Here is a 24,078-nt window from a genome sequence, read left to right as displayed (position 1 = left end):
CAGATTTTATTAAAATTAAATTCCATTAAAATTCCATTGAAGGGGAAGAGTGTTATATCGATAAAGACTGAATGAATTTTTGCACATTTCATACTCCTCTCTCCAAATAAAATGAAGATATTTTCAAAACTTCTCTGGTCCCTGGCTGCTACAGAAATACTTAGCTACCAAAAAAATCTTAATAAGTCCGGGTCCTTAATAGCAGAATGACTGAGTTTCAGTCTTGGACATGAAGGCTTCTTTTACAGGAAAAGCATGGGGGAAAAAAAAAAAAATAAGGATTGTATTTCAGTCATTAAAATTGTTTCACTGTGTGCTGGTTCTTGCTGGGGTAGAGTTAATTTTCTTCACAATAGCTAGTATGTATGGGGCTATGTTTTGGATTTGTGCCGGAAACAGTGTTGATAATACAGAGACGTTTCAGTTATTGCTGAGCAGTAACTCCGCAGTAACTTGACTCTACTAACACAGAGTCAAAGCCTCTTCTGCTCCTCACCCCACCCCACCAGTGAGTAGACTGGGGGTGTGCAAGGAGTTGGGAGAAGACACAGCTGGGACAGCTGGCCCCAACTGACCAAAGGGCTATTCCATACCATGTGACGTCGCGCCAGCATATAAAGCTGGGGGAAGGAGGAGTAAGGGGCAGATGTTCAGAGTTATGGCATTTGTCTTCCCAAGTAACCGTTACGTGTGATGGAGCCCTGCTTTCCTGGAGATGGATGAACGCCTGCCTGCCCACGGGAAGTAGTGAATGAATTCCTTGGTTTCGTTTTACTTGTGTGTGCAGCTTTTGCTTTACCTATTAAACCGCCTTTATCTCAACCCACGAGTTTTCTCACTTTTACCTTTCTGATTCTCTCCCCCATCTCACCAGGGGTGAGCGAGTGAGAGGCTGTGTTGTGCTTAGTTGCCGGCTGGGGTTAAACCATGACACACTACTAGCTACAATACCTCAAGAGGAAGTATATATTTACTCAGTACATACACCACCATGTTGAGCTAGTTGGTGGTATTGCTCAGATGCTGACGAGTGGCAAGCTAAACAATTTGTGTTGCTGCAACCAGGAAAAGCGGCAACGAACCCAAGCCCAAAAGCTGTACTTCGAGGTGAAAATGCGAAGTAGTCCAGAATATGTAAATAGCCCACTTCTACCTCAGTCAGCACAGCCTTGCCTTCTCCCCACCCCAACTTCCTACAGAAGACTCACCCCAGTAAAGATTCAAATGCTGGTTTCAGGAGACAAGTGTCCAGAGCGTTCCTTCTCTCCACAGCCGTAGGTGGCAGCCTGAAAAAGAAGGATTTCAAAGAAATAGCAAGAGCAGGAACAGGCAGCAGCAACAACAAGGTAGGGAAGCTTGGACAAGCTAAATCAGTAAAAGCTGACTACTGTGTTAAAACCACAGCAAGTTTTCACGATTGCCTCTGTCTGCATTATACAGGTGGATCTTTCTCATTGCGGTACAATTACTTTTTACTAGTAAAGGCTTTTATCTCACAGTGCTGCTCCAAGGGGTCTGCAACCGCCCTTGCTCAGCAACTACCAAAGCAGCCACAACCAGAGGTGAGATCTCAGGCCCACCTGCAGAGAAGCAGGACGCCTGGGCTGAATCACCCCGTCAGCCATACCAGATAGCATCACCGGTGTTGCTCTGAGAGGAAAGGGGAGTATTCTTTGGAGACGGGAAGAGACAGCACCACATAGGGTACTTCAAGGAAAATGAAGTTCTTTGAGGATAAGTCATTCCTCTCATAATAAGGCTGAGACTTACACTTCTAAGCACATTCCCACCTTGGCGATTTAGCCTAATTAATAACAAATACGAAGCCCAGAAGGGAGGGTAAAGTTCAGTGTGAGCAATGTGTGCATCTGGGCTGCATTAAGAACAGAAGGATGAAACCACCACATTAGAACCACAAGCCAAACGGACCATTAAGGTTAATTGCTTTCGGTAACCCCAAGTTGTCATGTGAATACTGACACTGAGAAAGTGCCCTGTGAAATGTATCAGCTGGCCAGCTTGTTGCTTTCCAGCATCAGCCTTACAGACAGCATTTTGCAGGGCAGCTTCAGAAAGAGCAGAGACCTGCTTTTAAGTTTTAGCGTAGGCGCTCGTTAGTCCCACAAACTTAATTCCAGGAATTTACTAGCACAAGATCTGCTTATACATGCACTTGCGCATCACAAGTGAACCACACCTCTGATTTATTAAGTTTTAAGCACAACAGTTGCCCTCGTAGCTCTGCTAATTTCATTCAGGTATAACTCAGATTTGTAGACATTTGGAAGTTGTAAACAAATGTCCTTCCAACAATTCAGTGCTTGTTACAGACAGTCACTGTAAGTGGCCACAAATATTAAACAAACACTGAAAACATGACATGGACAAATTCCTCTCTGCCAGACATGTTACAATTGTGTTCATAACAGAAACAGCCAACGGACACAGCTGTACAATAACCAATTGAACAGGGAGCATACAGACAGAGGCTATGGATTTTAGTCTCAATCCCTCCCACCTGCCCAAAATCCAACCAACCAAACAAGAAAAATCCCATGACAAAAAGACTCAACTGCTGAACTTACTGGGTAACTCCACTAGTCTCATAGGAAGGAGGAGCCCTCACAGAGGAAGTCTGTCCATAAAAGCTAATCCTGCAAAAAGGGAAATGTCACAACACTGCGGTTTGCTATAAACAGAAACCACAACAGAATCATATGAACTGTATGCTATAAACAAGACAAATAGAGGTGCATCAATCATTGTTTTTAAAAGCTATCACTATTATCTTCATAACACAAACACACTGGTCAGTCCTGGTTACAGCTGTACAAAGGCCAATGGAAACTCAACTTTTTCAATAAGCAACCTGAATTTTAGGTCCCAAGCCACCTGTCCCATGCAGCCTAGAGATAGCAAAGGCTCACTTCTCACAAAGTTGTCACTGGGACTCCACAAGTTTCAGCTTTTCGAAAGGTGCCCACTACACTTGCAGTTATTCCCCTGTGTGGAGCAGGTCTCTCCCACATCATTTATCAGACCTCTAAAGGAACAAGTAATACTAAACACACGTGGGGTGGGGGGAAATACGGACACATGGCACACAAATAAGATACCTCTCTGCACCTGAACGTCTATTTCACGAAACTCAGAGGGGCTCCCTATCTCTAAGGTCCCTGACCTTTCCACACAATGAAGCTCAAATCAACTAATAGGTTTAAGAGTGACACGAGAGAAGGGGTGACAGGACAGAACAATCAGTCATTCCCTCACTGTACAAAAACAAACAAACAAAAAAAAAAAAACACCAACAAAAAAACACAGCCACAAAACCACACAGAGTAGTAATCACTTCTGCTGATTACTAGTAAACAGCTGAACAGTGATAAAGCAACTCGCGGCCACATCTCTCAGGGCGTCTGCACTACGAGCAATCAAAGCATCACCATACCAGTAGAGGTTATTTCTCCATAGATTTCCATGCAGTATACCATACATAACAGCAGCCGCCAGTATAAAAAACAGAAGAATTCGTTTCATGACTGGTAGACCTGAAACGTAAGAAAAACAAAACAAGAAATTTAAATCCATGTTATGCTGTTAACTTTTATAAAGCGTCTTGAAACCTGCAGAAGGAAATCATCATTATTACAGCTTTTCTCCACCACCACCAATTTGACAGGGGATCACTCCAGTTTGATTTGTCACACGAAGTCCCAGTGACAGGAGCTGAACACTGTTCTGCACCTACCACATGCGCATACTCTGCACAGTAACACAGAAGCATTGACAGAGGCTCATTTTTAGGTTCTCTCTGAAGACACGGAAGGAAGACGGGGTCTCCCAGGAGCATGTCAGAGTAGGACCTCCTTTCTGCCCACTGGCAGCCCAGAGAAACCAGCCTCTTGGGTCAGAAGCTGGCCTTTACAGGTACCTGCACTTCTCTTTCTTGCACCACCCACTATCAATTTCCATAATTACACAGTTGAAAAGCATTAGCACTTTGCAGGAGGCAGATACATTGATGCCAATGAAGCAGCAGAGGGTATGAGCTGCCACAAATTGCTAATGGCTTTTTTAGGATCACTAGACATTTTTAAAGTCTGGTTTTGGACATTTATAGCTGCACTGAAGCAGTCTGCTAATGCCCTCATGTCCTGCACTGTCTCCAGCTCCTGACACAGGCCAGACTTCATTGCTCAAGTGACAGAAAATGCTATTTTCACACATTGCAAAGCAAGGAAGAGAAGTTAGGACCCAATCTGTGGAACTTACTAAGTTTCAGAGCAATAGCAGAGAAAGTGTTCATTCCTTAAACAGAGTTTACACCTCATTGCACAGTCTAGTACAAGAAAACCAGAGAAGTATCAGAAGCTCACGTATCTGGCAAGACACGCTGGGGGGAAAAGCAAGTTCTGCATTGCTTGTGTCTAACACACTGAGCTGCCCTTTCAGTAGCTATGAATGAACTGTTGTTGCTTAATCTTCTGAAAGTCCAAAATAGCCATTTGGGCCACAAATTACTGTGGAAATTTACTCAAGAGCTATATTCTTCTGTTATTTTCACCTCTCCCTCTATCATGGTAAGCAGGTTCAATGCACACAATGCATAAACACCTACTTGCATATTTTTATTTTAAGCGAAGGTAACAAACAGCTGTCCAGCAAAACCAAGACATATCCAAACATAGCGCTGCATTTTCCAAGGGTAGAGCCATTGACTTTGTTTTTTTCTTTTTAATTTTCTTTTTTTTTTTTAATTCCATGTTGCTTTTTAGGATATTTAAAGTTGCTGCTATTTTAAAGCTGTGTTAAACGTCCCTAAGGCAATAAAACTCAAGGTAGACATAGTCCAACTGATTTACAGCAATATGCTTTACACTAGTAACTCCTTAACATCGTACCTTGTATTAAAGGCCAAGAAGCTGCCAGAGAGCGCTGCATTGTTACTAGAAACTGAGAGGCAAACTACTACCACTCACAGCTTCACCCTGAAGAAACGCCTAACAGTGAACTATTTGTTACAGTGATTTAAGCACAATGAGCCATCACTTCCTTATTTCCCCCCCCCATATCCTTCACAGAGTTTAACTGTAGAGTCAGAGATGGGGTTTTACACCACCATCTACCAGTAACAAAGCCATGCAATAAACAAGCTATAATCTGTCAACCTTAAGTATATCCTCCAGACTGTACTGCTCTGTTCTGAATGAAACACTCATAGGCTGCAGCTGTTGCAATTTCAACTTTTCATCCCTCCTTGGGAAGTAACACTGTCTCCCTTACAGCTCCCTCCCTTCACTCTGCTTGAAGAGTCACTGCAAATTTTTTTTTTGACAGTCATTCCCAACTTCTAGAGCAAACCCTGAGTTTTTACGGTAATTTTAAGTCTTTCCCTAAAACTCCAAGAACATTACAAGAAAATTCACCTACTGGGTTTAGTCAAGTGTCATTAACAGCAATTGGCTCATTTACTTGAAAAAGATACTGCACTCTCTGTGGGTTTTTTTCCTTTCATTGTCAGTATTTTTACCCCTTCCCGCTTTGCAAAAGTTTTCTAAAATATCCCACTGAAGTGGAAATCAGCTGTTTACTTTTTACTCCCTAATTCAATCAATGCAAACTTCAGTTACACAAGAGAATGTAATGAACCAGCTCTTCAGATAACGGGGCTAAATTAACAACTGATTAAATTGCTGATTTTGCTTACTTCAATGTTAAATACCTCAGCTCTTAGGAACATAAAGTGGTCTTTAATCAGACAAGCGTCTTCTCAGCATCCCATCCCCCAGTGCCTGGCTTCATTCACTGCTTTGAAGAGAAAGTTCTGTAGTCAAGAAAGTCTTCTAGTGAAGACTTTCTTAACTTGGTTTAGTAAACAGAACCATTGCCTTGTTTATGGAATAAATTATTCTGTGTGTATTTTTAATGGTGACAGCATTTTCCAGCTCCCCCTTTCCTATTTTAAAATAGCTGAGTGTCACAGAAAATTAATCAAAGGAAAACAAACTCCTACGACGCAAATATTGCACTAGAGAATTCCCATAGTCAGAGATGAAAGAAAATAGGCAATTGAGAAGACACAGTTCAGATGTAAAATGACAGTCACGTTCCAGCTCATTTATCACAACACAAGACCCAGCATCTTGATTTAAACTCCTCAACCTGACTGACAGAGGTCATGGTGCCCTTAGGTCGAGGTCAGTCACGGCTAAGCAAAACAAGGAGGACAAGGCTGCAACTCAACTATTCAACTCCCTCCTCTTTCCAAAAAGCCTACAGTGATGCACACACAATGAAGAGGGAGGAACCCAGCAGGCCAATGCCCCACATCCACTCTGTTAGCTGGTCAACTTTGTGACAGCAAGCAAGCAACGGGATGCATAAGTGCTGTAAATAGATTAAGGAGCATTTTATAACAGGAATCTAAGCTAACTTCCACTGTTCAACTTCCCACCCCTACCAAGGCAGAGCTACAATTACAGAATTAGATGAGACAGACTACTACGGCATTAAGAGATCAGCCTGCATCTCCTATGGACAGATGGATCCACCCCAGCTCCCACCAACTCACCACAGAGATGCATTTGGGTATATGACAAATTAGCTATATAAGCCCAAAGGCTGATTTTTTCTTCCCTTGGTGGAAGTGGGGAACCAACATCTTTGTCAGAGCTGCACCTTTACTTACAATTAGTCCTTATTCTGCTACTTCAGTAAGTGTGGTATCTGATATGAGCTACTATCTCATAGCCTTTGTTTATCTTTCAGCTTACATATGCAGCTGATATAGCGGTATCCCCCAGGAAACTATAGCTGTTGGACTACACAATCGCATGACCACACTACAATAGCCTTTTCTCCTAACACTTGTAAACCTTCCTTTTGTATTCTTGCTTAAAATTAGGTTGTTAATAATACAATGCAGAAGGCTTTTCCGTCTGTTCTATTTATTTCGTAAAACACCTTTGACTATTACTAAAGTAAATAGCTAATAAATACTTAACTAAAAAGGTACAAAAATCAAATACTACTCATCCTAAAACAATCTTAGCTCCATACCTGGTGGTGTGACAGTTTAATTTCCTGCTGCTGAAATTAACTGACAGCACGAAAACTTCAGCTCACTCGGACCTCAAATTCCTAGCCCTTGTAGCTGTGGGGGAGGAAGGGAAGTGAGCTTGAAAGCGTGCTTTGAGAGGACCTTGAAATTTAAATGGACAGGGGAAAAAAAAAGCACATAAAAACCTTCTACAGTTTAACAAGAAACATCAGGATTTTTTAAGAGGTAGTCGCTATTTCGTGGGTTTGCTTGTGATCACCAGTCCTGCAGCACTGCTGCCTTTTGGCCAGGACGTAGTGCGTGCCCGGTGGAACAACCACGCAGCACAAGGGACGACAAGGGGAGAGTTTTCTCACATCATCATTTGTCTCAAGTTAAGCTGCCAAAACATGAGGACATTATGGCATGTATCTATATATTTCTTCTGCCAAATTTATACCCTATACATCATTAACTCTTCCGGTTCTTGCTCTAAGTTCATAGCCCATTAATTCTCCCCCTCTTGGAAGGAAATGCTATAGCAGACAATATAATAGCACTGCAGCAAAGTCTAAAAGGTACCGCAGTGGCTGAGTCAGCCTTAGTGCCTTCCCTCACACACTCGTTCAATTTTTTTTTTTCCATCATTTCCAATGGTCCATTCAATTTTAGTTCATTAAGAAACAGAAGTCCTCAAAAATATTAACTTTAAATGACAATGGTAGATATATTGGATTATCCTAGCAAAGTGGCCTGAATTAAAACCACATTTCTAACTCGCCTACAACAGTGACTTGGTTTTGAAGTAAGAAGTTTAACAGCATCTTAATTGGAAAAGATTCTAGCTAATCGTCCCGGCCCCACACAAAACCAAAGCAGTTATTCCTGTTCCTGAAGGTCTGCACAAACCATGACACCAAAAACTAAGGTTTTACTATGTCAAAATGTCATTGGGGACTTCCACCATCACACCACATGCACGATCTTTACAAGGAGTTAAAGATTCCTCCTGCACTGGTCAACAATGAGGGGATAAGCAGTAAAGGAAGAGTTTGCTGACTATGAAAACTGGAACCTTCTTCCCCTCCAACGGGATACTGAACTAGCCATTTGCTTCCACAGCAGCCTGATACCTTTGAAAAAAGACAGTCTTCCTCCATACACAGCTTCTGTTTGTTAAGGAAGGTCTCCAAAGTTCCCCCCTAACATTTATCCTTTCTTCGACTACTGCACACGACCAGAAAAGAAATAGCAAGATCGTATTTTCTCCAAGAACTCAACAGCAAGGAATGACGTCCAGTAGATTTAGTAACACAGCAGTAGTGATGTTTAGTAGATTTAGTCAATCCTTGTTCTTTACCAGCTACTACAGCCAGAAATGTAGCCCCTGCTGCCATTAATCTACTGGGGAGAGACGCAGACTACAGCTGCTGCATCCACTTTGACCTCTGGCACAGCTGCACACTAATTCAGTACAGGCTGCAAGAGTTAATAGATTGGGCGTAGGGCCAAAGTGCTTGCCTCCCTCCCTTTCATTGTCCTGCTAATGATGAAACCTATTCTGTACCACAAGAGACAGCAATGCGTTTATTATTTTGTGGACAATTCCAAATCCAGTATTTTATTGGAATTTTGTCTTTCAAGCATAGACACTAGCATATTATCAAGGCCAGGCTGCATGGGGCTTTGAGCAACCTGGTCCGGTGGAAGGTGTCCCTGCCCATGGCAGGGGGGTTGGAACTAGGTGATCTTCAAGGTCCCTTCCAACCTAAACCATTCTGTGATTCTGTGACTTTGCTCCTCGCCCTGCCAGCTGAGTCAAGCTAGGAGGAAAAGCAACTTAATCAGTATTTTTTCATTGACAATCACAATTTCAGTTTGCTTTTGTCCAAAATCTTCAAGGAGATCTCTGCATCACTTCCCCTCGTGTGACTCTCCAGTCCTACTTATAAGCTCAGAAACTCTTCCCACACAGACATATCCCTTGGCTAAAAGGGTACTGATAAAGAATCCAAGTCCAGTCAAATCTATTGGATTTTCACTCCCTGCAATCCTAATTTACCTAGACAAGACAGCTGATAGAAGAGGGAGGGTAGCTCTCTTCCAGAAGGCTGCAGGCAGGCCTGGGAGCGAGCAAAATTTATCTCTGTGTCTCGGTCATTACAGGCAACACCGCACCTACACCCTTTCAGAACTTCGTCTCCAGCCCCACACTCTCACCTCATTCCCATTACCGTTTTAAATGCAAGAAATCAGGTAAGGTGGCTTGTTCTAGCCAAACCTCAGCCCTTCAGCATTTCAGGCCAGACCTGTGAGTTTGTAACGTTCCACTGACGTGCAGGAGAGATGGCAGGAGGAGATGCCATCAATAGGGAGAGTTTGGCAAAAGCTGCAAAAGGCCTGCCGGTCCTGACTTACTCTCACAGCCTTATCAACACGCTCAGGCTCTCCTTCCTCCCTCCTTCTTATCTAGTGCGATATCATCTGTTCAGTGCTGTAACTCCTTTTTCACCCTTCCCTCCCCCTGCCTGCGCACCCAGGAGCTTTTACGTGTGCCCCACGGTGGGGGCAGGAACAGAAAAAATGAAAAGGCCGGAGAAAAAGAGAGGTTGCACGCGCTCAGACTGTTTCTTGGATAGCAAGAAGCCGTGTACAAGCCTAGGTCAAGTAACTACAAGCTTTTTTAAAGGTTACTGAAACAGCCCCCCTCTTGGCTGCAAAAGGCTGCTGTGACCCCATTCTCAGAGGTACCGCAATCAATGATGTTTGATGTTTCACAGAGATATCTGTTTGGGGCCCACAAATGCACAGTTTAATGTCACTTATACTGATACCAATTACTAGCTCCAAGGATGAAAAACAGGAGTACAAAACATCAGCCAGTGCATCCTGCCGGAAAACCCCGATGAGCAAAATACAATGGAGCACAGACATTAGGTATCACTGAAACGGTCCTCAAACAGGAGCAGTACCCGGTGCAACTGTCTGATGCTGAGTTAATTAGCCCTGCTGAGAGGCAGAACATGTTACCTCCAGCTTGGGGCTATGACAGCGTTGCTATGCCACTCTTGAGATCTGAGCTAATATTTTGGCTCAGATTATCACAGTACAACGTGGATCCCTGGCACCAGCTCAAGGTGACAGCATGCTCCATTGCACGGTGCAGACAGACAATTAAAATGGCAAGTGTAAAAGAGATAGTTGGTTTTATATTTCTCAGCTGGTAAATGTTGGGTTTTTATTATTTTTCCTCCCCAAGACAGAAAACAATATTCCCTAATGTTCCAAAAATGGCTTGCGGCTTATTCCAGCAACAGACACACTTTTTGTAGCACAGTTAAACACTGCTAACTTGAGTTTAAAAGTCAGCCCTGGGTAGGTCCCAAGCCAATTTGTGGCTTTGAGGGAAGAGGAACAATAACAACTACTGGATTCTCATCTAACTGGTGCTTTCTAAGCATCACAGAATTCCAGAAATCTTGCCTATAATTATGATCAAGAATAAGATCAGGTCCACAGCCTCAGCTTCTCGACTGCTTCTGTGCCTTGAGATGAGGGCTACAAGGAAGCAGCCAATTTATGCAAAGGTGCACCCAAGTTGGGAACAGACATTTCTATCTGCTTTCCCTGTCCTGTCCCTCCACAGGCCTCCCCCCCAACACTTTTTTTTTTTTCTTCCTTTCTTCCTCCAGTGCACTTGAACACAAACCAGCAGTTACTGCCATGCCCAGCAACCACAGAGCTGCAGTGCAGTACAAAAACAACTACTTTGGATTCAGTCAAAAGCTAACCTATGCATGCGAAGTCCAAAGCAGGTACGAGCTCAGCACAGATAGCTCTGCTTCCTCAACTCCCAAAGCTTTAATCAAAGCAAACGCCACAAATCCAGCTCTCACTACACCTTTAAAAAAATATTATTAAAAAAAAAAAAGTAAAATCACAAATTCAGAAATACAGCCTTAGCCAAAAGATTTCATCAAGCCCTGTTGTACTTTCCCAGATTAACCTTTAAAGCTTTAGCCTGCCTAAGCTAGGCTCCTATTTATATGTTGCACATCATAGGTGTCGGTATAATACACAATAGAACAAAATACACAGAGAACGACTGCTATAAAGCCACGCAGCTCCTCCTGCATATTGTGGTGACAACACTGTTCCTTCTCAGCCTATATTTCCCTCTCTCCCTTCAGCTCTTCTTTCAGAAACACTGGAATACAAAAGAGCCGTACAACATGTTCTGGGAGTCAGAGTTCAAGTCGTTTTCTCCTCACACCTTGACTTGCGTAACTGAAAAAGTTTTTGTCAACTGGAGAGAGCTGCTCTTCCTGAAGGAAGAGAGCACCGTGGTTTTGAGTTGTTTTGCTTCTTCAACTCCTTTTAAACAACAAAGATGACAGACATACTACACAATGCTTGGGAAAACAGAAAATGATTAATAGAAAGATACACATCCCACTGCAACACCAGTTACTCATTCACACCCACTGTTCTTTGTCCATGAGTGCCTGCGAAGTCAGAGGCACGAGGTCAAACGAACAATCCTTCTTAGGTTTCCCAGAGAGAAAAGATGGAAAAAAGTAGAAGGAAAAAAGGCTGGAAATAGCCAAATTAGTCAGGTTACAAATCAGTTCAGTTACAAACCATATCAACACACCAGTTGGCTTTCTTTTCCCCCCAGAAACCATGACCAATCTAACTAAATAAAGGTGCAAACAGAGAATTTTATCTGTATTATACATGCACATTCACTATAGCGTTAAATTCACCTTAAAACAAGGCATACTTTGTCTTCTAATAATGCCTAGGATATCTAAAACATCCAGCTCTGGCTGATTATGGAACTAGTGATTTCACCTCAGCTCTCACAAAAATGTCTGGGAATTACAAAACTAAATCTACCACTCAGCTTAGGGGAAAATAAAGAATAATGAATAATCTCAACCCTAGGCTGAAATAAGTCACTAAAAAAAAAAAAACCCAACCCACTCACAAGCAAAATTAGGGCTCTCAAGGGCAGTGGCAGAGGGAATAATGTGTGGTTTTGTTGTTAGTTTGTGGTGGTTTTTTTTTTTTTTTTAAAAAAAAAAAAAAAAAAAAAGATAACTGAGAGGGGTATTTTACTTGCTTCACTACCAGCACCAGACAATGAAATGCTCCCCATCTACATCAACAGAAAGTCCCAAGTAAATCAGACTAATATCTCGCTTAGTCATAGCAATATAAATCCTGATCTGTGCTGGTGTCAGAATCTGTCCCTAAAGAGACACAGGGGCTTTTTGCATGACTAGTTTTCACAGTAGCTATTTGCCAGCCCCAGTTATGATTAAGTCCAAATATGCACGGACTGCCGTGATCTGATGCCACAGCTCTTTTTACCAGAATTTTTAGTCTCCGTATTTTAAAAAGCAACAAATTACGTTATGCAGGTTTGTGTGGACTAAGAGGCGCAGGAAATAGGTATGAATGTGCTCCCACCAGCATCCAAAACTGTTTTTAGTTTTTAATTTAAATAACATGCAAACCATGTCTGTAGTCAGAGCCCCAAACATACTATGTTGCCTGATTTTTGCTGTGTTGCTCCCTATCCTGCCTCAACTGCTAAAAAAAAAAAAAAAACACAAAACAAAACCAAACCACCAAGAAAACCCCAAACCCCCAGCTGTTTGAGATGGAATTTACCCCAAAAGCACATTCTGCAAGTCAATCTGCTGCTATGCACGTGTGCCAACTATGGAGAGCTCTGGGATTCTCAGGAATGCAGCAAAACAAGTCAGAGAAAAGTGTAAAGTTAAATTAATTCAGAGAGGGAGGGAAAATAGAGAGAAGTGGTAGCACTTACCCCACACTACTACTAAGTCTTGGAAGTTTCCCAGGGCAGCGATCTCGCCAGCTCAGGAGAAAGCTGCAGGACACCAACAGTTGGAGCAGTTTCTCTGATAACATTAATGCCTTACTTTTCCAGTGCTCAGTTCAGCATTGCAACGAATACATTCACATTGCCTTTGGGTCTTCAAAATTAATCAGAACACGCACCTTAACTGCTAACTACTATAAGAAAGCCAAAACCAAACTTACAGTGCCAAACTGGAAAGCTCAAGTGTTGTAAATATTAAGGCTATTTTCAAAAGTCTTCTTTATATCTAGCTTTGTTTTCTTAGCACCAAAGCTCAAAAAATATTGTTTAGAACAACAACAACAAAAAAATCATAAGAAGAGCAGCTTAATGAACAACTTCATAACTATGAAAATGCTTTGTGGAAATAAAGTGGTTTTGAGCTAACAAAGAACTGTTGTACAGGTTGCAGCAGAGCCTGTATCTGATCCCCTAAAGGCTTTTAGTGCTTTGTTTCATTTCTTAAATTTGAATACAGGAAAAACTACCACATACAATATGCAAACAGTACTTATCCTGAGGATTTTGAGAGCTGTGAGATACATAGCATAGTTGAAAAGCATAGTCCTGAAGAACATTTAACACAGTGCGTGAAGTCCTAACTGACATCTGTTCTGAATGGGAAAGTTTGACAGTAAGTCTACATGTGTTTAAAATAAAAAAAAAAAAAAAAAAAAAGATTTCTTTGTAAGGTAATAAGCTTTCCACAGGGAACAAAGATGTAGGAGTATCCGACTTCAGCATTCAGAGTGTCATTAATTGTGTGTTTCCTTAAACAAAGCTGAAATCAAATTCACAATAAAAACCCAGGACAAAAGAGCAGATTAAAAGACATAAAACCAGAACTGGAATTCTTCACAGAGCAACTGTTAGTTGTTGTAATTGAACTCAGCTCCTTATGGAAAAGTTTGCACAATTCATTTACATATTATCATCCTATACTGGAGTTCATAGCCCTGACTTATGCACTTTAGTTTCCTTACCTATACCCGAGGAAAGCTAATTATCTCTGATGGTAATCTTCAATTGCCATCTGTCTGGGAGGAAAGCTGCCTGAATTAGTCATTAGGGAATGCTGGGAAAGCTTACATACTTTTCTCAGTGCTACAGAGACACCCATTTAGGACTTTATGACCTCAGTCCTCGCTGAAGGTTAAACACATCCTATTTCCTCCCCAAAACTGAGAATTGATGTATCACTGTTTTGGGGGGTTGGTGGGGTGGTTTGGCTTTTTTTTTTTTTTTTTTTGTTTGAAAAGGACATTCATTCACCTAAAACTGAGGAGAGTCAAAGATGCATTTCATCCCACCCACACATCCTCTTTCATGGTCTCACAGCCCTTCTGCTGGGGTTGCCGTGTAGTGGCTAAAATGCCCAAAATGCCTACAAGCCCAGCTGAGAGCCAGGAGGTGCACGGGCAGCTTTCCTGCCGGGGGTACACTGCAGACACACAGCCCAGTCCCTGCTCCAGAGACGGCTTCACACAGTATTTTCTGTTGTAAATCATCAACTCCTTCCATCATTTTCATTTGTTACTTTCTAAGCCAAGTCTGGTTTGCTGTAGGTGAAACAGAGTGTCTATTTTTGCTGTTTAACTCTCAGTTTCAACAGTCCTTAAATGCTACAACAAAAAAACAGGAGTTTCTTCAGGACTGCAGTGTTTTTAAACAGATTAGCTGTCCTCCCCTACCTAATCTTTGCGGAGCATCAGATTTGCCCAGGGACTTATGTACACATACCTCCTCTGAAGACAAGAGAGCAGTGGGTAAGCCCTGAGACAACACAGGGCTCACCTTCCCGCGAGTCAGAGCACGGCGATGGACTTCTTTTGGGGCATAGATCTGCTCTCCCATAAGCAAACTGGCCACAATGCAGCAGGGATATAACATGAAGTCTGGTATTTGCTTCAGCATAAATCTGGAAGCCCTCTAGAGCAAGATACACTGTAAGCAGGACCGGCTGCGTTGCTGATTGATAAACACACCAAATCGAGCTCAGTCTCCAGCATCACCGTGTCCTATCAGATTGCCATTCATGCCCAGAAGATGCAGAACTCCTTTACAGCATGAAATGCAGTACAGCAAAAGGCCTTTTGTTCTGTTACATCCCATGTGTTCTTAGCATGAAATGAGATTTATGCAATCGCACCCTGTATGCATGTGTACATGTCCTTTTTTCCTTTCCTATAGAACTTTTGAACCCCTTTGGCTAATTTCAATCAAATTTGACCGATTAGGAACTTAACGCATTTGAGAACTCCGCAAGTTTTGCAAAAATAAACAAGCAGGTGGATAGAACAAATAAACCCTATAAGCTCATCTTTCATTAACGATCAGAAAGCCTACACGCAGGAAGACGTCAGAAACCTGGTTTCACTGTATCTTCTTGTCACACAATTGTGTGGCAGAGACATTATAACAGCCTCTGGCCATTAAAAACAAAGCGCTAAAATTTTGAAAAGCCTTGCACAAACACATAAGTGTCCAAATTTCCCAAAACAGTTGCCTGAAGTTAAACATTTTAAATATTCTTTTCAGTCACTTAAGTGTTTGCTGACTTCAGTCACTCGGGTTCAAAAAAAAGTCACTCTGACACAAGCCAGTATTTATTATAGGAAATGCTCTCTGTGAAATCTGAAGAATGAGATGCATATTCTATTTCACTTCACCGTTCTTTCCAAAAAGCTTTTAACAACATTCTCAATTTAGATTAGAAATCTTTAAACTAATACAAAACCTAAGGTTTGAGGCTAAGCCATCTAAGAACCAATGCCCCAAGTTGAAAACAAATTATGGTATGCCATTAGCACAGAAGAAAGAAGGAATGAAAACAGCTATTCCATTCAAACTGTTCCAACGAAAATGAAGTAACAGTATTTCCTTAACATGTTTTGCAAGAAGAGGCAGTCAGTCTTGAGAAACTGTAAAAACGGTGTTTACACTGACCAGTAACCTGGCTACTCAAAACCCAGTTTACACAGCTGGCCAGTGCTCAACTGCACAAGGTGAGCAACACAGGCACGAGAAACGCTCTGCTACGTCAGACCAATATCCACCTAGCCCACCAGTCTGTCCCCAGCACTGACAGAGGGAGATGCTATTTAGGGACAGCACCTTGTGGACACTTTGTGGTTCATTCCCCTTTTCCACACATTCCCCTCGCAGTACCCACAATTGTTTAGCCACACGAGTTGGAGGACAACATCCCTGCCTACTCCTTTTAGCATCCTTTTACGGACCTGCCAATGTCTACACTTGGGAGACTGAAGTGGTACCGCTACATTAGAGCCTCTGAACCACAGGACGCTTCACTAGACACAGTCCCGAGACCCTCGACATTTTAGAATAGGGAATCAAAACTGCCACAGGTGGTTATAACATTGGGGGAGGGCAGGGAGAACAGGCTTACACAGCCTTCCAGATTCTCAGTTGAGGCAATTAACAGTCACTCTGCCTCATTAAATATTGCAAAACATTAAGGCAAGCAGAGCGAGCTGTAGTTTTCCCTTAACTGTTTCCAGCAAAAAGCAGGCTTTTCCTAGCTAACCAAATGAGAAAGTAGTAACTTGTCTACACAAGGGGCACGATCAAGACTAGCTACCACACGCTAGCAAGCCTTGTACGCGTTCACCAATAAGGACAAATCCTAACTTGCTCTGGCGCTTCATCATGGATTTCATATTATGGCTCCATTTAATCTTGTGCAAATATTATGTTCAAACAAAGCCTAGAGGGTATCTCCCATCTACATCCCTAACCTTCCCCTCCTGGTCTCATTCCCACACATCGACTTCAGACTACCTGAAGCACTGTGAAGATTGAGGTGATAATGTTTTCCAGGGTGCTCAGACGTGACACTGGTGGAGGACGTAGACGGGCAGGTTCAAGAACTTCAAAGAAATGGGAAATACCTATTTTGACTGCCAAAAGATGAATAAGGTTGTGGGTTCGTTCAGCAACAGCAGTTCTTAAGCAGCAACCACCTTCCACTCTCCTCACTGCAGGGGGAAAACTGACAAGTTCCTTCCCCACGCTGTCCCTTGTGTTACGCTAGGCTGCTCGTAAGCTCCCTTCCCTGAACAGATAGATCCTTTCCCTGCCACAGGTCATTGTTTAGCCAAAAAACTGTCAGCGCAACAGACCTGCAAAAATTAGCTGCCCGGGAGGGAGCTACATAAACCAACAATTACATTGGAAAAAAGAAAAAAAGATAATGGAAAAAACACAACTTCAATTCCTTTCTTACCCTGGGAAAGGGATGACAACTCCTCCCCCATCTCACATGCGATACCATTTGTATTTTATACACACACACACATTTTGTATTGACTATTAAATGGCTATCACATATACATATTTCCACTGCCTGCCTCCGCTAAGGCTCCGGCTAAGCCAATGACGTGCCACTTATACCGTTCTCATTTCAGTGCTGACCACAAGACACTGAACATCAGTAGTGGGAGAGAGCAGCGGCCGGCTACCACCGTGCTGCAAGAGTCAGTCTGCAGATCCAGTCTAACAAAGAGCCCTTCTGAGCTCTGCAGCAGCTGATCCTTATTTTAGCGTTCCCGACCTGTACTCGCAAAGGCTAAAAACTGTTCTTTTAAAAGTGAGTTGAAGAGACCATGAAATCTAGCTCGCCACCCATCTCACAAATAAAGTTTCCTACTGGCTAGTGGCCCAAAAAAAGCGATATTCCTGCTAGGGGAATGGAAACTTGCACTGTAAATCAACAGATGTTAAGAAGAGCTTCAGTGATTAAGTCTGAACTTCATTTCATTCCTGTCTGCTCTTAAAACCAGTTCCTTGATTATTCCATTCCTGCCCCCCTAATAGGAGGGAAGATCAGCTTTGTGGGTCCTCAAGTTTTCCAGCCTTCCCTCCCAGCCAGGGCAAGTGGGGGCTATTCAAGTTTTTGCCTTGCTCCTCCTGGCTCCCCACGGATGCTGGAATGTAAAGAATAGCTCTAGCACAATGTACTCCAGCTTTACTGCTGCTGCCGGGGCTGGGAGCAGAGGCAATGCAGAACAGTTACACACAAACTTTGGGTATTGTCCAGGGGATGCTTAAAATTTGCTCACTCTGTTGCAGTGCTGTAAAGAGTCTGTCTCTCAAGGTATCAAGGCTTCATTTTTGCCTTCAAGACCAAAGAATGACCGACTTTGAACACTGAAGAGCCACCCCACCCAAACAAAATGAACTTTAAAAGGACATCATACTTTAGGGTGATAGGTACAGAACATAGCAAGAAGCACTACCGCAAATACTTTACCACATTCTATACCTGCATTTGTTTAACGCATTTTTCAAGAGGTAGCGATACCACATGCAAGCCCTATGTTCCCTATTTTTACTTCATAGCACAAACTAGATAACGCTGCCCATCACTTTTCAGCTTTTCAAGCTTTCTGTACAAATAGCAGCTACTGATATGAGCAATTAATGCCGTGAACCGCAAAGTGAGAGCAGATTAATTTCCACACGCTACTGAAAGGTAACTTGTAAAGGACACAACAGCTTGCACATCACATTTTCCTCCTGACCTCAATACACATCAAGAAAAGCTGAGGTTTTAGGTTCTTCTGTAGGAGGAGGATAAAAGATTGAATACTTCAAGAAGTCCACACACAAAATAACAAAATAAATAAATGAAAGAAGTTTTATTTTCATTTCCCTTGAAGACTATGAATACGTACAGAAGTAGTCATACATAACAGCAAAAAGAGATGTAGAAGAAACTGGATTAATGGAGAAGTTCAGGGGGTTTTATTATGCTACAAAGCTCTCGGTCTTTTGAAAATAGAAACTCTGAAAAAGAAAAAACCCTATACACTTAGTTACCCCATAAATTAATTTCCCAATATTATTTACTAGCTTCTCTATACAGCTAGAGAAATTGATGAACAAATTACTCAAATGAGCAACAAATGAGTTGTCATAAGCTTGATAAATTAAACTCCTCTTAAGCGCACAGAGCACTTTTCAACCAATTTAGCTAAAACAGTGCAAGCATCTGCAAGGAAAGATGCCTGTAAAAAGAGGTATTTCAAGTAATCTTGAGCCCGTTCCTAAAATGCACTTATTGGGGAGTCACAGCGGACTATCTTACATCATACACACAGTAGAAACAACAGTTCATCCTTATAAGTAAAATAACATTAATGTTAAGGTACAAAGACAAACAAGCCAAGATCATGTGCTACAGCTCAAGCTATACTGCGGAGAGAAAAAAAAAAAAAAAAAAAAAAAAAAAGAGAGAGCCTTTCCTTACAAGCCCCCCTTTGAGTCAATGGTGTGGACTGCCTCATGGATACTCACCGTGGTCTTGCAAGTTTTAGCTTCAAATGATCCGTCTGATTGCGTCCTCTTCCAGGCCAAAATACTTGAACCAACCCCCAGCAGCATATAAAGCAACACGCAAGAAGCGTGAAAACCACAAGTCAGCCAAAGCAGGTTTATGAGAACTTTCCCAAGCCTGGCTTGGGAGGACAGATCAAACCTTTACTGAAAGGCACTAACCATGGTGTGCCCAGAAACTAACAATGAAAACAAGCCTGGGATAAAAGCGTTAATAGCACAAAAAAGAATATCTTAAGAAAGACTATTGCCACTCCCTGCCTTCTTCTATCAAAAAAATGATCACACAAGGAAGAAAGCAGTCATCCAAAATCCCCTAAAAGTGTCCCTGCTTGTAAGCTTTCAAAGGTCTGAGGATGTGGTGAAGAAGCACCTCAAGCACTATAAATGAGACCCGTCATCACATCAGCTGCTGTATTTCCCTCCTCAATGAGGCAACTCCCCTACATAATTGCTAAGGCCATTATTTAGCAGCACACACAGTACCTGTCAAAATAATGCCTCACCAATCACCTCATCTAGCCAAAACACCCACCGTAACTCACCTATCTCCCCACTTCTTTATGACTTAGGACTCAGGCACTGGTGATCTTCCTGCCAGCTTTCAGGTTTTGCTGTCCTGCTTACATGCTCTGCAGCTGCTCCCATGGGCACCAGGCGATTGCTTCCACAGAGAAACTTTCCTACTGGTTTTGAACAGGGGGTATTTGGACACTGGAAGTCTCAAGAGTCTCAGGGGATTCAAGCAGGAGAGGTCTCCTACAGCCAAGACGACCCTCTGGGAGACCATATAACTTACAGTTTTAATACTGCTGCTTTAATAAACAGCCGTAAGCTTAAAGACTAACTTAATTGACTCTGCTTCAGTTCAGCAGAGAGACATGCTAAAGAAGCAGCTACAGCATCAAGCTTGAAGGAAAGGTCTGTAGATTTATTTCACATAGGTGGGAAGAAAAACAAGGATACAGCTGGTGCAATGGAAGGAAATTTATTTTAGTTTCAGAAATATCACTTCTGTGACCTAATCAGACAGGAGTATTTCCGATTCAGAAAAGGATGGGTAGAAAGCCTCGATCCATACACATTTCCTTTTCCTTTAAGCCCTTCCCATATTTAGTTTTTAAAGTTTAGGAGCGACCAGCCTAGTACCATGGCATTCTCCACAACAGAAGTTATATGCTTTTATGTATAATATTTTTACACAGTTCAGCTGCAGTAGCCTAGTCAGGTTAAAACAAGTAATCTCATCCCATTGCAAAGGTCATCCTTTCTAAATAGTTTTGCAACCACATTGTATGTAAGAATAGCTCGGCATAAAGTGGGTGAAGAAGAGAGACAAAAACTAAAGAAACCTGGACAGAAAATTTCAGTTGGGCAACAGAAGCACAACAGCCACAAATGCTAATAGATGAACTGTTCATTTCACTGGAAATTTTAATTTGAGAAAGGACCGCAGGACTGATCTCACAGCTTGCAATAGCTAAAATAGAAACACCACCCCCACTGCCAAATAATAATCCAAGCACTTAAAACCAAAAAAAAAAAAAAAACCCAAAAAACTGAGAATATAAAACTTTCAGAGTTTGTTTCTTCCCTACACTACAAGTAATGGATTTGCATAGCTTAAGGCAGAGTCTGCCCACAGAGCCATTGTTCCTTCCCCTCGGCCTTCGGCACTTCCAAGGGGCAGTCCCTCCCCGCTCGGTACCCCCGCTAGAAGCGATCCTTCCGCGGAACCTGCCTGACCGGCAGCCGTGGCAACACGGTGGGATTACCAGACCCGAGCAGTTCACCAGAAGCCGTGAATCTCCCCTCAAATTTTATTTACGGACCGCTGCCGGCCGCCACCAGCTCTGCCGGGAGGCTCCCCCTGCCCGCACGAACCCTCTTTCTCTCTCCCCCCCGCCTTGCCCTGCCCTGCCCTGCCCGGAGCCCCGCCACCCCCGCCCCGTTACCGCCCCGGCCCGGGCCCCGCCGCCCCGTATCTCCCCCGCCCCCCGGCAGAGCTCGCCTCGCCGCCTGCAGCTGCGCCCGCCCGCCGCCACTCACCGCCCGCGGAGGGCCCCGAGGCGGCTGCGGCGGCTATGCGGTCCCGGGGGCAGCCCGGCGCGGCGGCTGGCTTGCGGGGCTGGGGCCGGCTCCGGCTCTGCCTGCCACCCCGGCCCAGCAGCGGGGCTGCTCCGGGAGACCGGGGAGAGGCGAGCGGCTCCCCCCGCCCTGCCGCCGGCAGGGGCCGCCGGGGGAAGGGGGACCGCCTCTTCCCCCACCGCCCTCCCCTCCAGAGCCCCCGGGCCGCCTACCTGGCCGGGCGGCGGGGCCCAGCAGCCCCCCGGACCCCCCCCCGGCGGGCGGCGGGGGCGCGCTTCCTCCCCGCGCTCCCCGGCGGCGGCCGGAGAGAGGCCCCGGCGCTCCCCGCGGCTGCCCCCGCCGCCCGCCGGGGCCCCCCTGGGGGGCCCTTCCTTCGGCCGGGGGCGGGAGCCGGCCCCGGGCAGCGCCTCAGCCCGGCCGCTCCCCCGGGGCCGGCGGTCCCCAGCACCGGCCGCCCCTTGGTGCCGGCGGCACCAAGCGCATCCAAACGCCGCCCGCAAGCCGGCCGCCGGCAGCGGCGCCGCTTCAGCTTCTGTCCGGCTCATCCCCACCGGTAACCGGGTCCCCGGTACGCCGCGATGGTTAGTTTTTAGCAGGAAGTTCCCGGGAACCTCTGGGAAAGGTCTGGGACACCTGGTCTCACCAGCACTCAAGCCGATTAAAATGGTGTTCTCTTCAAAGGAGGCTTGTAGAGGCAGGCTCCATCCCCTCTGGAAGTTCAACTAATTCCTTGAACGCTTTCACGGCGGAACACGCTGATGTATCGGAATAGGCAGCTCTGCCTTTGAACGCGTGGTGATTCACATTGAATAGCAAACGTTGTTGGCGGCCGCTGCCTGAAGGAGGCTTTAAAACGGGAAGCATGCACAGGCTCCACACGAGGTTAGCTGGGAGCTTTCCCGTCTGAAATCACGCAAGAGCGTGGCGAGAACACGTCTCACGGCAGAAACGTCGGCAAACTCGGGAACGAGCGCGTCCAGCGTACCCGGTCCTGTGGGTCCTGGCACCATCCGCAGGATCCCCTCAGCCTATGCAGCAGCGCACAGAGCTAGCTACGCTTTATAAAGCAGGGGCATCCACTTACCCGTTGCCCGCAGAGCAGATATTTTATCTTTAAATCATCCGAGACAAGAGGACGGAACTTGCCGCTCCTTATCAGGGCCGTCCAGGCTGTCGTTGGCAGCTTCAGCCTCAGCCCCGCACGGTGGTGTTTGAGATAAGGACGAAGAGGAGGCTTTTTTCTTCAGCAGAACCCCATCTGCAAGAGCCAACGTAAAAAGGAAGCATGTTGGGTGTTTAGACGGAGATCTTAACTTGGCTCGAGTCTGCTGAAATTCCTCCTCGAATTCTACCAAAGCCTTCCAGGGGGAGGAGAGACTCACGTGAAGAAAACTAGAGCGCTGCTCCGTCTCCCCCTCCTCCCCCAGTACTGAGAGTGTCTTCTCTGACTGACTTCCAGCTGGAGCCGCAACCACTGTTCTCCCTGCTCCTGCTCCTGCTCCTCCTCCTCCTCCTTCTCCTCCTCCTTCTCTCCCCCCCCGGGCCGGGGGGAAACCCGCAGAGCAGTGGGCAACGAGCCGCCGCTGCATCAGCCCTTCCCACCCCGCTAGCACCTCCTCAGCATCCAGGCATTAACAGCTAATTAACAAATCGATTGTCACCTGGGGGGTGGGGGGAGGTTAGGGGGGAAGCCAAGAAAGCCACAGCAGTTGTTTCAGGTGAAGGATTCTCCCTTCCTGGGCAGCCCGCCTCCTTCCTGCCAGCCCCACTGAAAGCCACGAGGGGAGGAACTATTTCTCTCCATGCTACAGCACCCTTAGTTCTCATGTCTTCTGTCCTTACCCTTCAGTTCACCTAAGGATTATAGGTGAATTCAATTTAAAAAATCATTAAGGTTGCACAATGAAGGAGTCAAAAGCTGGGAAATACCAGAAGAAGGGTTATGTGACTTCACTTCTGTCCCCCTGCTCGCACATATCATGACGGTCTTAAATCATGTAGTGCGGTAATATTTTGTTCTGGCCTTGCTTTAGTTTGCAAGGCCTTGTCTTTGTTTAGGACACAGGATGGACTAGCTTTCAGGATGTGCCAGATTTTTGCAGAACAAGATGCTGGGACTATTCACCACAGAGGAGCGTAGGAAACCTTGAGGAAATGGATCTTATTCCTGCCTCTGTTCCAGACAGGATGCGTGTGCTGCAGCTGCGGCTTTTGTGCATAAGTTCATGGGCGTGAGCTAATTTCACACCAGCTAACCTGGCTATTGGTAACCGTCTAGCATGGATCTTTGGGCAGACTGGAAAATACGGGGATGAAGAAGACGAATGTGCAGTTAGCAGGACTGAGCCACTGGCTCAGAGAGGCCACCACAAGTTAGCAACACAGCTCTGAAGCTAGTTAGACAAGCAGCGTTCCCCTGGGGATACTATGCGATGACTTAGAAGAAGTCATTTGCCTTCGCAGCTGGCTGTAAATGATGTGCTTGTCCATTTTCTGGGAGTCTTGCACAAAGGAAGAGCTAAGCACATTTGCAGCCAAAGTCTGTAGGAGATGTAGGGCTGTGAAGAGAGGACCTGTTGCTCACAGTTTTATTCCTTTGCATTAAAGGCAGCGTGTGTAAGAAATACAAAGAATTGTATCTAAGTTACCCAAACACATCTCTAGCTGGAATAAACTGCAAAATCCCAAATTCTAACTA

General features: G+C 44.5%; 1 protein-coding gene across 4 annotated transcripts in view; it reads right to left on the bottom strand.

The window, feature by feature from the left end:
• Window positions 1–22,560, bottom strand: part of ST3GAL6 (ST3 beta-galactoside alpha-2,3-sialyltransferase 6) — a 43,062-nt gene extending 20,502 nt beyond the window's left edge. For 2 of the 4 annotated variants that reach the window (XM_082498462.1, XM_082498465.1), the window contains exons 1-4: window positions 22,024–22,062; window positions 3,452–3,551; window positions 2,586–2,654; window positions 1,209–1,286 (exon numbers count right to left, since the gene is read on the bottom strand). In XM_082498462.1, coding sequence (XP_082354588.1) covers window positions 1,209–1,286; window positions 2,586–2,654; window positions 3,452–3,540 — 236 coding nt within the window. In that variant the 5' untranslated portion in view covers window positions 3,541–3,551; window positions 22,024–22,062. Of the gene's footprint in view, window positions 1–1,208; window positions 1,287–2,585; window positions 2,655–3,451; window positions 3,552–19,253; window positions 19,483–22,023; window positions 22,063–22,464 lie in introns of those variants that run through there. The other 2 variants (XM_082498464.1, XM_082498463.1) reach the window with 2 other exon arrangements.
• Window positions 22,561–24,078: the final 1,518 nt, after the last annotated feature.

Source organism: Vanellus vanellus, assembly GCF_965231255.1.
Source record: "Vanellus vanellus genome assembly, chromosome: 1".
Taxonomy (NCBI): Eukaryota; Metazoa; Chordata; class Aves; order Charadriiformes; family Charadriidae; genus Vanellus; species Vanellus vanellus.
The sequence above is the reverse complement of the archived record's forward strand: the minus strand, read 5'-3'. Positions and strand labels throughout refer to the sequence as shown.